The 12,613-nt window shown below is 35.7% G+C and overlaps 1 protein-coding gene and 1 pseudogene across 1 annotated transcript; one reads left to right on the top strand and one right to left on the bottom strand.

Moving 5' to 3' along the window:
- Positions 1-1,148: 1,148 nt before the first annotated feature.
- LOC143565992 (18S ribosomal RNA) lies at positions 1,149-1,400 on the bottom strand (annotated as a pseudogene).
- Positions 1,401-6,658: 5,258 nt separating this feature from the next.
- LOC143565985 (aconitate hydratase, cytoplasmic) lies at positions 6,659-12,021 on the top strand. The gene is made up of 20 exons (XM_077052794.1): positions 6,659-6,820; positions 7,589-7,693; positions 7,803-7,963; positions 8,036-8,128; positions 8,241-8,426; positions 8,524-8,685; positions 8,794-8,938; positions 9,034-9,176; positions 9,270-9,326; positions 9,423-9,502; positions 9,575-9,650; positions 9,790-9,975; positions 10,063-10,130; positions 10,211-10,329; positions 10,424-10,545; positions 10,625-10,723; positions 10,806-11,285; positions 11,377-11,475; positions 11,545-11,787; positions 11,876-12,021. The coding sequence occupies exons 1-20, from the start codon at positions 6,817-6,819 to the stop codon at positions 11,942-11,944; spliced, it is 2,697 nt and encodes an 898-aa protein (XP_076908909.1). The 5' UTR covers positions 6,659-6,816; the 3' UTR covers positions 11,945-12,021.
- The last annotated feature ends 592 nt before the right edge of the window (positions 12,022-12,613 follow it).

Below are 12,613 nucleotides of genomic sequence, written 5' to 3'. Positions count from 1 at the left end.
ATATATCGAAGATGTATGAATATTTCAAATGAATACTTGTCGGGGTGTGAACGATCTTCGGATATTGCACGTAACGACAAGGGGTATGGTTGTTAAATGAATGAGGTAAAGAATGCCTAGAGTGTTCTTATGTTATAATGTAAGTATGTGTATATAGGTACACGAATGGCATGTGAGTTCTACGTTCGACATAGTAAGTTAGGATGGCAAATCCCTCTAGCTTCTGTCGGACATAGACTCGGCTGGTAATGGCGTAGTTAAGGACTGCGAGCCTTATACGTGAAGTAGATGATATATGTAAACGTAGATAAGGACTGCGAACCTTATACGTAATGTAGATAGGCGTCAGCATAGGAAAGGACTGTGAACCTTATACGTGCTGTATTTGTAGCATAGGGGAGGACTACGAACCTCGTACGTGCTATGAATTAGGTTGCAACATAGGGAAGGACTGCGAACCTTGTACGTGTTGTGGATGTATTTCAGCATAGGAAAGGACTGTGAACCTTATACGTGCTGATTTTGTAGCATAGGGGAGGACTGCGAACCTCGTACGTGCTATGAATTAGGTTGCAACATAGGGAAGGACTGCGAACCTTGTACGTGTTGTGGATGTACTATGGTATAGGGAAGGACCGCGATCCTTGTACGTACCATAAATGGTGATCATAGGTAAGGACTGCGAACCTTGTACGTGTTCACGACCTTGAGTACAGGTATAGACGGTGAACTATGAACGTACTCTCGGTAGACTGAGGTTAGTGATTGTAGATATGTATGTATGTATGGTAGCAAGTACGTATATAGAACAGAAGGGTAACTAGTGAAGTATGGATATGTATCTACAGATATGTATGTATGTGTATGTATTGTATGGCGTTCGATTAACTAGAACTCACTCGGCGTAGCTGACTTTTAGTATGCACGCAGGTGAGCTGATTATAGAGTTAGCATGAGGATGACACACGGCATGGATTGAACGGCTGGCATCTGAAGAAAGAAGTAAAGATGTTTTAAATATAAAGTTTTGTGTTATGGTATCAAAGAAAAGATTTAATGTTTTGTAACAAATGATTGATGTTTTATATTCCGCGAAAAGTTTTAATAAACTCTGATTTGAAGAACTGTGTTTATGAGTAAATCCGACGCTAAAGTAGGGTCACCGGGTTCGGGGCCTTAAAGGTATCTAATCCCATTCGCTCCCCTAGCTTTCGTCTCCCAGTGTCAGTGTCGGCCCAGCAGAGTGCTTTCGCCGTTGGTGTTCTTTCCGATCTTTATGCATTTCACCGCTCCACCGGAAATTCCCTCTGCCCCTACCGTACTCCAGCTTGGTAGTTTCCACCGCCTGTCCAGAGTTGAGCCCTGGGATTTGACGGCGGCTTTTTTAATTGCAATATGCAGAGGGGCCGAGGCTGGCTCGTGATAGTGTGTTTGTAAACTTGAATTTATAAATCTAGATGTTCGTGCTGTTGATTCTTGCAAGCATCATGACCCATGAAATCATGTATGGATTTGGCCATGGCCAAAGACTTGAGTGGTGCTAGTTATGCTTGTTATTGTGGATTACCTTTATCCTTTCAACTTCTTTTCCATATTGATAAAAAATTCTTTATGGGACTTTGGACCTCAGCTACTTGTAATAATATGGGGTAGGTACAACAAATTTATATAATATATAATTATCATCAAAAGCAAAAGTGCGTAATTATTAGACCATTTGTAGTGGGGCGTCTTTCCTATCTATAAACCCCCCCTCCTAAAAAAAACACCAGGAATACCATCAGGGGCGCCTTGGAGGTGAGAGCGCTTCCCCCACATTAATGATGGTGTTGAAGGTTGTTAGGGTGATTTGTGGGAAATGATTGGCGAGGTGTTTTTATGTTTTATTTTTAATAAAAATATAATAAAAAATAATAATTAGATCATGACTGAAAGAGGGGTTATCCACTGCACCTTTCTTGTATAATCCTTCTATTTTGATCGTCACATGACACACGCGTCCATAGAGGTTTATCCACTACATCCATAGAGGTTTATCCACTACATCCTGTCTTAGCTTGTTTTAAAATTAATAAAGTAAACAATTTAATTGGACACCTATCAACCTTTTTTTTAAGAAAGAACTATACTGGTATTCAAATAGTATATTTAGTATGCTGTCTATAAATTGTGATTTTGTCCCTAGCTATAAGAAATTACTTCTTGAATTTTTTATGTTCGATCAAACGTAACAAGTGATGGTGGCATTCGGGGATAAACAAGGTGGAAGCATAACCAGGTGGTGTCGTTGGATTATCGGAAGGACATTCATATAGCCTAAACAAAATTTTAACCGCTTCCTATTAAAACCATTCGTTCAGGGCTGGCCCATAGGGGGGGCTGGGTGGTCGACGGCCACATGCCCGACACCCCGTTAGGCCCAAATTTTTTTTTTTAAATTTATGTGTATTGTTATTAAAACAATATGTATATTTAATGTTTAAACTCATTTGAATAAACATTAGCTTGGTCTAGTGGCTAAGAGGTATTTCTCCCAACCAAATGGTTATGAGTTCTAGACTCATTTGAGACATTTTTAATCATATTTTTATACAAAAATTTTTTACACAAACTAAATTATAACCAATTAAGCCCATATCAAACTGAATTATAGATTACTATCGGTAAATGCTTATAACAAGATTTTCATTAATAATAAAAAACAACAAATAATTTACAGTGAAGTGGTAGGTAAGCGGGCAACAAGCTGCGCCGCAACCCCCTTTTGGATAGCAAACCCAGCCCTACTAAAAACAAAGTTTTGATTCTTATAGGTCGATAAATTGCTATACATGACTTTCTAAACTCTATTTAGAAGGTCCACGGCATCTGGAGCTAAGTAACCAAAAGTGTCGAAGGCAAATGGGATAAACACGTGTTGGTTCTCCAAACAAGTTTTCTCGTGTTTAACAACCTTGCCCGATGCTGCCTTCAATGCTGCCTGACAGGCTACAAACTCACTGTCCCTTAGCCCAACAAGAGGGAACACTCCTGTGAGATCCACACAAACGTGTTTCCCCCTACCCACCCAAAAACAAAAATATCGGCCGGTTGTTATTTAAGGCCCAACAAAACACTACTTTTATTTAAGGACTAAAAAAATTTCCACATTCGGCCCACAATATTTTTTATTTTCTCGGAGCCAGGCCTGCATCCGTTACAATGTACTGTACTTTTTAATACCTAGAAATTAAAAAACAATATAATATCCTTGTACACTTTTATAATTTAAAAAGCACACGGACCAATTGTTTGTCATTAATATTATCTGTACGATACTACTTTTATTTTTTATTATGATCATAATTCAAAATCAAGCCTCAACAAATGTTATTATAATACGACGGATACATCTACTATTATATGGTATACTAGATTTTATCCCTCGTATTACAGGGGTTGTTTTATATTATTTGTTTTTAATATTTATATATGTATATTTGGATTTTAATTTTATTTATTGTAAAAAAGTTAATAATTAATATTCTTGAGGTTTAAAGATAAAATAGTTTCACAAATAATTGATATTTTATAATCCGGCTTAAAACTTTCTGGGTTTGGTGATACACATTATCCGTTTATTTTCTTTATTATAAAATTGTTTCTTAATTATAAATAATATCTTTTTTTAAATAAAATAGGATATTAATTTTTAGTATATCCCTATTTTATAGGATTTTCATATCAGATATTTTATGAGATTAATTTTTTAATATAATGAGATGTTATAACCCGTTTAAGAGCTATATGGGTTTGGTGATACCTTTTACCCGTGAATTCGGGTCAAATGCGCGAGAAACCCTTCATTTACAAATAAAACAATATGATGGTTTGAGAGAATGGTTGTTTTATATTTTTCGTTTTTTAATATTTATTTTTTGGATTTTAATTTTCTTTATTGTAAGAAAGTTAATAATATACTTAGGGTTTGATAATGAAAGAGAAATAAATAAATGATATGTTATAACCTGTTTAAAAGTTATCTGGATTTGGTGACCCATGACCCGCTTATGTTTTTACTATAAAATTGTTTATTAATTATAAATAGTATATTTTTCTTTTTAAATTGGATATTAAATTTTAGTATATCCCTATTTTATATGATTTTCATATCAAATAATTGGTAAGATTAGTTTTTTATTTAATGAGATGTTATAACCCGTTTAAAAGCTATCAGATTTTGGTAAGACCCATACCCATGAATTTGGGTTAAATCAATGAGAGACCTTCATTTATAAATCAAGCAATATGGTTGTTTCCATAAAAGAAATGAGCGACCCCATCACGACACGTAGAATTTTAGGGGTTTTGTTTATATATATTATAGATATTTAAGTTTAAAAAGTAAAGAAAGCAAAAAAAAAAAAGGCTAAACAGAAAAAAGGTATAGAAAATAACAAAGTTGTTGTATTATACACAATCATAGACAATATACATGTTGAAAATAGATACCTATCAATAAAATAAGGGAAAATCAAAATAAGTATTTATGAAAACAAATTTTTAGTTTTAGGCATCATTTGCAAGAAATTCCAGAAATATATATTATAAACTAGTCGTGACGAGTAGTTTGTATAACCAATTAAAACTTGACACGTGCCTTTAAACTAACCGTAACGAGCACGTTCACTAATCATTTACTTGTCACGACTAAATAAGTTTAATGCCTCGTAATCAACGCCCACGAGTAATTCATAAGTTATTTAGTCGCAACGAGTAGATTACCCGATTTGTATTCCCTGCACGAGTAGTTTATTAGTAGTTAACTCGTCGCAACTAGTTTAACCTTATAATCTACTCGTCGCGACTAAGTGACTTATGAATTACTCTTGGGCGTTGATTACGAGACATGAAACTTATTTAGTTGTAACGGGTAAATGATTAGTGAACGTGCTGGTTACGGTTAGTTTAAAGACACGCGGCAAGTTCTAATTGGTTCTACAAACTACTCGTCACGACTAGTTTATAATACCTATTTTTGAAATTTCTTGCAAATTATACATAAAATTAGAAATTTGTTTTCATAAATGCTTATTTTGAGAATTTTCTCATAAAATAAATATGTAGAAAATAGCTTACATGAAAATAAACTAACAAAGTGGTTTGGAAATGGAACATTATATTATATTTTATAAAGAACATACGTAAAATCAAACAAAGTAAATACAACCGCATTTATAAAAGAGTTAAGTGCCATTTTAGTACATGTGGGTTGTTCAATTACGCAACTTTAGTACCGTCTTTGAATTTATTGCAAATGGCTACCTCACTTTTCTAAAACTTGTAATTTTAGTATTTTTTTTCTAACCCAGTTTATTTTGTTCGTTAAGTTAGGGGCAAATTAGTAATTTTGATTATTTTATTTATTTTCTCTTTTAGCTAAGTGTCATTTTCATACCTGTGGTTTGTTTAGTTACGCAACTTTAGTACCTTTTTTTGAATTTATTGTAAGTAGATACTTTGATTAGTTTTGGATAGACAGACAAACCAAGAGAGACATTTCATATTACAATTAAAAGATAATCTCTAACCCTAAATGAACAGATCAACCCCCCTCATGCGCTCATTGATCCTTCAAACCCTACCATTGCTCATCTTTAAGTTAAATAAATTACGGCATATTGTTTTGTTCATGTGATTCGTCAACCATCATTCATTTACAAGTTCAATTGATGCTATACTAATAGGTGTGAAATTCCGTGATTGTAATTTGGCTTGATCCTCCGATGTGTTAAAGAGCTACTGCTATCATACCCGAACTTTTGAAAAAAAAGTCAATGCACATAAAGAAAATGCAAGAAAAATGGCTAAGATGAACTCGGATCTTGAGCTACTAAATTGGCAATCAAGAACAAAAGGCTAAAAAACATGTTATACATTCCATGGTTTTTTTTCATCTTATATCATGTATTTAGTTTTCTTTTAATTGTAATATGTAATGTCTTTTTTAGTTTGTCTATATATCAAAAACTAATCAAAGTATCAAGTTGCAATAAATTCAAAAAAAGGTACTAAAGCTGCGTAATTGAACAAACCACATGTATGAAAATGACATTTAGCTAAAAGAGAAAGTAAATAAAATAATCAAAATTACTAATTTACCCTTGACTTAGCGGAAAAAATAAACGGGGTTAAAAAAAAGTACTAAAGTTGTATGTTTTAGAAAAGTGAGGTGACCATTTGCAATAAATTTAAAGAGGGTACGTAATTGGACAAATCAACACTTTAAAGATATTTTTCATGATTTATTTTAAAGAAAAATAAAGGTAAACTGGAGTGTGCAAGCCACATGGTCCCGACCCTTCTATTTCTAGCCGAGCCAGCCGACCTTATCAGGCTTCAGACACGGACAAACCAATACATCCACACCATCGATCCAATCCATCTCCAACATCCCACGGCCCATATCCCTCATCCTACACCTCTCCACACCAGACCACCCCACACGCACGCAGCCATGAAAGACTTTCATCTCTCTCTCATTTCTAATTTCTAGGGTTTTATCCTTTTTATTATTATAATACTTTTTTTTACCACTTCGTGATGCATAATATTATTACCGCTTCACCAACTTCTTCTTCTTCATCTGCTAATAAGATATTTATACCTTCTTCTTCTTCTTCCGGAGTTCATTTCTCTTATTCTTATTCTTCTCTCTCTAAACACTCACTTCCGTTCAGATCGCACCGTAAGTGGAGTCATTTGAGATCTCCGGCTAGGGCTCAGATCGGATCCGTAGCTCCCGTTGTTCAGCAGTTTCAACGAAACATCGCTTCCATGGGTATACTTATTCATTTTTATATTATTTTATTGTTTTTCACCTCGTGAGGCTAATCGGATTGTAATATAGCGGTTTTGTCCTTTAATTTATCATTAATTTGTTGTTTTATTCGGTTAAGGTGTTGCTAGGGCTTAATATTTGAGATCGGACTTGCTATGCTTTTAAATTGATGTTGATCTGGATTTAATTGATGTAACTAGAAGTGTGTAGTTGTTTCAGTCGTTGAAACCTAGGTGAATTTATATGAATATTGACTTTATGGATTATGATACTGATTAGTGCTTTATCTGATTCTCTTTTTGTTGCTTGCTTTACGAATATGTTGCTATACTTATGTTTGTATTGTTGTTTTATTCGATTAATATGTTACTAGGGATTAGTTACTGAGATCGGACTTGCTACGCGCTTGAATTAACGTTGATCTAGATTTGATTGGTTAAACAAGAGGTTTTGTTTTACTTGTAGTTGCTGCTGTGTTAAATTGAAGTGTGTGATTGTTTTTTTTTTTTTTGAAATTGAGGTGATTATTGACTTTATGATGCTGATTCTCTTTTGTGCTTACTTTACAAGTGCTGCTCAGGGACTTTTATATTTGGATTGCTTGGAATCGAATATATCTGTTTTTATTGGATGTTGGAACTTTTTATTGATATAATGGGATGAAGAGAACAAAAGTTGTTACATTTTGGTGCTTGAAGTTTATTGTATATTCTGTCCTCTTTTTGTTTTTAAATATACTAAATAAAATTTTGTTTTAACTATTTGCAGCTTCTGAAAATCCTTTCAAGGGCATATTCACCACTCTCCCCAGGCCTGGAGGAGGCGAGTTTGGAAAGTTTTACAGTCTTCCTGCTCTAAATGATCCCAGGATTGGTAATAGATCCTCTGTTGCTATAAAACAGAACATATTCCTTTGTCAAGTTTGATTCTTTTTTAATTTATAAATCTTTGCTTTTTAACATGTGAATTTACATTTTTGCAGACAAGCTCCCGTATTCTATTAGGATTCTTTTGGAGTCTGCCATACGCAATTGTGATAACTTTCAAGTTACCCCGAATGATGTTGAAAAGATCATTGACTGGGAAAATACTTCACCAAAGCAAGTGGAGATTCCATTTAAACCTGCTCGTGTTCTCTTACAGGTAAATATCATTAAATTCACTCGTGTAGAGATTCTGTTTGTTAATTATTAGTAATTTATGATATTTCTGTAGGATTTTACTGGAGTTCCAGCTGTTGTTGATCTTGCTTGTATGCGAGATGCCATGAACAAGCTTGGTGGTGACTCTAAGAAGATTAATCCTTTGGTGAGTAATATCTATTTTATGTCTTGTTTAAAGCTAAATTCTTCATTATTTGAAAATAATGACTCGTTATGGCATGGCAATCTCATACTTTGAAAAATTGATCTTTTTGCAGGTGCCAGTGGACCTTGTGATTGACCATTCAGTTCAGGTCGATGTTGCAAGAAGTCCAAATGCTGTTCAAGCAAACATGGACCTTGAATTTCAGCGCAACAATGAGCGGTTTGCCTTTTTAAAATGGGGGTCACATGCTTTTGATAACATGCTTGTTGTTCCTCCTGGTTCTGGTATTGTTCACCAGGTGAAGTTCTAAACATTCAAACTATATGATTATGATTCTGAACATGTATGTTTAAACATTTATTTGAATTTTAATCATTTTCCATTCATTGATCCAGGTCAATCTAGAGTATCTTGGACGGGTTGTTTTCAATACCGATGGCGTCTTATATCCTGATAGTGTTGTTGGAACTGATTCCCACACAACCATGATTGATGGATTGGGAGTAGCTGGTTGGGGTGTAGGTGGAATTGAAGCAGAGGCAACGATGCTTGGACAGGTATAGATTTATATATGTATAATACATTTGAAGTTATTCAGTTTATGTGATTTTGTAAAGTTGCAAGTCAGTAATATTAACTGGCTGACTTCTTTCTGATATTGACAGCCCATGAGCATGGTGTTGCCTGGTGTGGTTGGATTCAAGTTGTCTGGAAAGTTGCAAAATGGTGTCACAGCCACTGATTTGGTGTTAACTGTGACCCAAATGTTAAGAAAGCATGGCGTTGTTGGCAAATTTGTTGAATTTTTTGGTAATGTCTTTGCAATCAGTTATCAGTCATCAAATCCATTTTAAGTTAACCAATTTTTAATTGTTACTTATGGCATACCATTAATTGACATGCAGGTGAGGGCATGAGTGAACTGTCATTGGCTGATAGAGCAACTATTGCTAATATGTCACCTGAGTATGGTGCAACCATGGGATTCTTCCCTGTAGATCATGTTACACTGCAGTACCTTAAGTTAACCGGAAGAAGTGATGATACTGTAAGCTTTTTTCTTCGATTAAGAAGTTTTGTCATTTTTACTTGGTAAAAATCTTGTCAATATAACGGTGTTATTTGTCTTAACTGTTTCTAGGTTGCTATGATTGAAGCATACCTGCGAGCAAACAAAATGTTTGTTGATTACAGTGAGGTTGGTGGCCATGTCTTTTTTATTTTCTTTTATAGTAAGTTTTTGAATTTGGCAGTACGTTTTTCTCACTCGTCTTTTATGATCATGTCAAATCAGCCACAAGAAGAGAAAGTTTACTCATCTTATCTGGAACTGAACTTAGGCGACGTTGAACCCTGCATTTCTGGTCCCAAAAGGTATTGTTTAATGTTGGAATTTTGTGTACTTTATTTATTTTATACCACTCATGATTTTTCTCATTCTAACAGGCCGCATGATCGTGTTCCTATTAAGGATATGAAGGCTGACTGGCATTCATGCCTTGATAACAAAGTTGGATTTAAGGTGAGATGATTAAATTAAATATTATTTTTTTTTGCTTACACTGTTGGTTATACAACTAGATAATGATAATCAAGGAAAGTGGAAACAAAGGGTTTGCTCTTTGTATAATTAGCCTCTAATTTTCCAAATTTGTATGCAGGGTTTTGCTGTACCAAAAGAAGCACAAGAAAAGGTTGTCAGCTTTCCATTTCATGGACAAACCGCTGAACTTAAACATGGTAGTGTTGTGATAGCAGCCATCACAAGTTGTACAAATACATCAAATCCTAGTGTCATGCTCGGGGCAGGTCTTGTTGCAAAGAAGGCTTGCGAACTTGGTTTGGAGGTTGGTGTATTCTTCTAGAACACTCTTTACTTGAGTTAATATTGATGAAGGCTGGTGTATATGATATGAATGATATTTTGCTGTCAGGTTAAACCATGGGTAAAAACAAGCCTTGCTCCTGGATCCGGGGTTGTTACAAAATACTTGCTTCAGAGGTAAGTACCAATGTACAGTTGGTAGTTTAATTGTTTTTTATTTACCGTCTATAAATAACTTTTGTCTTTCATCATTACAGTGGCCTGCAAAAGTACTTGGACCAACAGGGATTCAGTATAGTGGGCTATGGTTGCACCACATGTATTGGGAACTCAGGAGATCTTGATGAGTCAGTCGCTGCTGCAATCACAGACAACGGTACGAGTTATATTCATGAATAATTTTAAGTGTTATAAATTGTCAGTCTTGTTGTAGGATAGTTTTCATAATTTTGTGATGTTCTTTTTTGTAGATATTGTTGCTGCAGCTGTGCTTTCTGGAAACCGAAATTTTGAAGGCCGTGTTCATCCGTTAACAAGAGCCAACTATCTTGCTTCACCTCCTTTGGTTGTTGCATATGCACTTGCTGGCACGGTATGTTGAAATACTGAATGATCAAAGTTCAATGACAGTTGGACAGGTTACATTAAAAGGGCTGCATGTTGTGTTTTAGGTTGACATTGACTTTGAGAAGGAGCCAATTGGGACAACAAAGGATGGGAAGAGTGTGTATTTTAAGGATATCTGGCCCAGTACTGAGGAAATTGCTGAGGTACTCAAGTCTTACGATCATCTGTTCATTTCAATCTTGGTAATAAAGGCAACAGGACTGATAACATGCTCTTATCTTACAGGTGGTTCAATCAAGTGTGCTGCCAGATATGTTCAAGAGTACATATGAAGCCATCACACAAGGCAATCCAATGTGGAATAAACTATCTGTCCCGTCATCCAGCCTCTATTCATGGGATCCTAACTCAACCTACATTCACGAACCACCATATTTCAAGGACATGACCATGGACCCACCAGGCCCCCATGGAGTGAAGGATGCTTACTGTTTGCTCAATTTCGGTGACAGCATTACCACAGACCATATATCACCAGCTGGCAGTATTCATAAGGACAGCCCTGCTGCAAAATACCTCCTTGAGCGTGGTGTTGACCGTAGGGACTTTAACTCTTATGGTAGCCGTCGTGGAAATGATGAAATTATGGCCAGAGGAACCTTTGCCAACATCCGCATTGTTAATAAGCTGTTAAACGGGGAAGTGGGCCCCAAAACCATTCACATTCCCACTGGCGAAAAGCTTTCTGTGTTTGATGTAGCAATGGTATGTAACTGTTACAAAAGTGCAAAATCATTAACATCTTTGAGCTTATTTCGCGAGATGTTATATTCTTATTGTTATCTGAATGTTGCAGAGGTACAAAGAGGTTGGACACGACACTATAGTTTTGGCTGGAGCCGAATATGGAAGTGGAAGTTCACGAGACTGGGCTGCTAAAGGTCCAATGCTACAGGTATGCAGTGTAGTTAACTAATAGTTATGATACAGATATCATAAGTTCGAATTTGTGATGATTTTTCAGGGGGTGAAAGCGGTGATAGCCAAGAGTTTTGAGAGGATCCACAGGAGCAATCTGGTTGGAATGGGTATCATTCCTCTTTGTTTCAAGGCTGGTGAAGATGCGGATACACTGGGCTTGACTGGTCATGAGCGTTACACCATTGACCTACCTTCAAAAGCTAGTGACATAAAGCCTGGTCAAGATGTCACTGTTACCACCGACAATGGAAAATCTTTCACGTGTACAATCAGATTTGACACACAGGTATGACGTGCTGCTTTTTTATTGTTCACTTGGATGTTTTATTTGGAATTTTGGATTTTAAATTCCGTTTGCTTGGTTGTATTTGCAGGTTGAATTGACATATTTTGATCATGGTGGCATCCTTCCGTACGTGATCAGAAACCTCATCAAGAAATGAAAAGGGAATATGATGACTCTGATGTTCAAGTTCTAAAATGCTAGTGGAGTTTTCTTTTTTCTCAATAAAGTGAAATTTACTTTTCATTACTGATTCTGTTGTGGATAACATGATTTTCCGGGTTATGAAAGGATTTTTGTAGCAACTTACATGTGATCCTGGTTTCTTGGTTGTACTTCGAAACAATGTGCGGTGTTTTTCCAATAAAGTGACTAAATTACAGTCCCAGACAGTATGTTTGTTATCTACGTATTGCGACCAAGATACCCGATGCTGGTTTCTGTGCAGAACCTGGTTTTCGCAGACCATTATGTGACTTTGAGATAGTTACTGGATAAATCAACATGAGTTGGTGGAACATTTCGCATGGCGTTAAACCAAGTTTTGCTTGACATGGCTTGTTTACTATTGTTGAACCCAAACATGGTGGGTTTAGTTAACGTTCTTATTTTTTCAAACGTCAATACATCTTTAATAAGCAGTTTGCATGACACGCTTAGCACTTAGCATTATATACGTGAAGAATTTAATAACCATACCCAGTAAAATCGTAGGCAAACCATGCCTTTGAGATACAGAGGTTGCTTCCAGCAAAACCCTTGGAAGTAAATACTACCTGCATGCCAAGCATAATACCAAAAACAATATAGTGCTAGTGTACTAATGCTA

This window comes from Bidens hawaiensis, unplaced genomic scaffold (genome assembly GCF_021521415.1).
Source record: "Bidens hawaiensis isolate Kalapana, Puna unplaced genomic scaffold, B.hawaiensis_p1.1 tig00022670_1, whole genome shotgun sequence".
In the NCBI taxonomy this organism is placed as follows: Eukaryota; Viridiplantae; Streptophyta; class Magnoliopsida; order Asterales; family Asteraceae; genus Bidens; species Bidens hawaiensis.
The sequence above is the reverse complement of the archived record's forward strand: the minus strand, read 5'-3'. Positions and strand labels throughout refer to the sequence as shown.

Bases quoted from the DNA above. Each gene is read 5' to 3' on its own strand.
- LOC143565985 (XM_077052794.1), top strand. The intron at 9,177-9,269 runs GTAAGCTTTTTT...AACTGTTTCTAG, and splicing joins CCGGAAGAAGTGATGATACT to GTTGCTATGATTGAAGCATA. The intron at 9,651-9,789 runs GTGAGATGATTA...ATTTGTATGCAG, and splicing joins ATAACAAAGTTGGATTTAAG to GGTTTTGCTGTACCAAAAGA.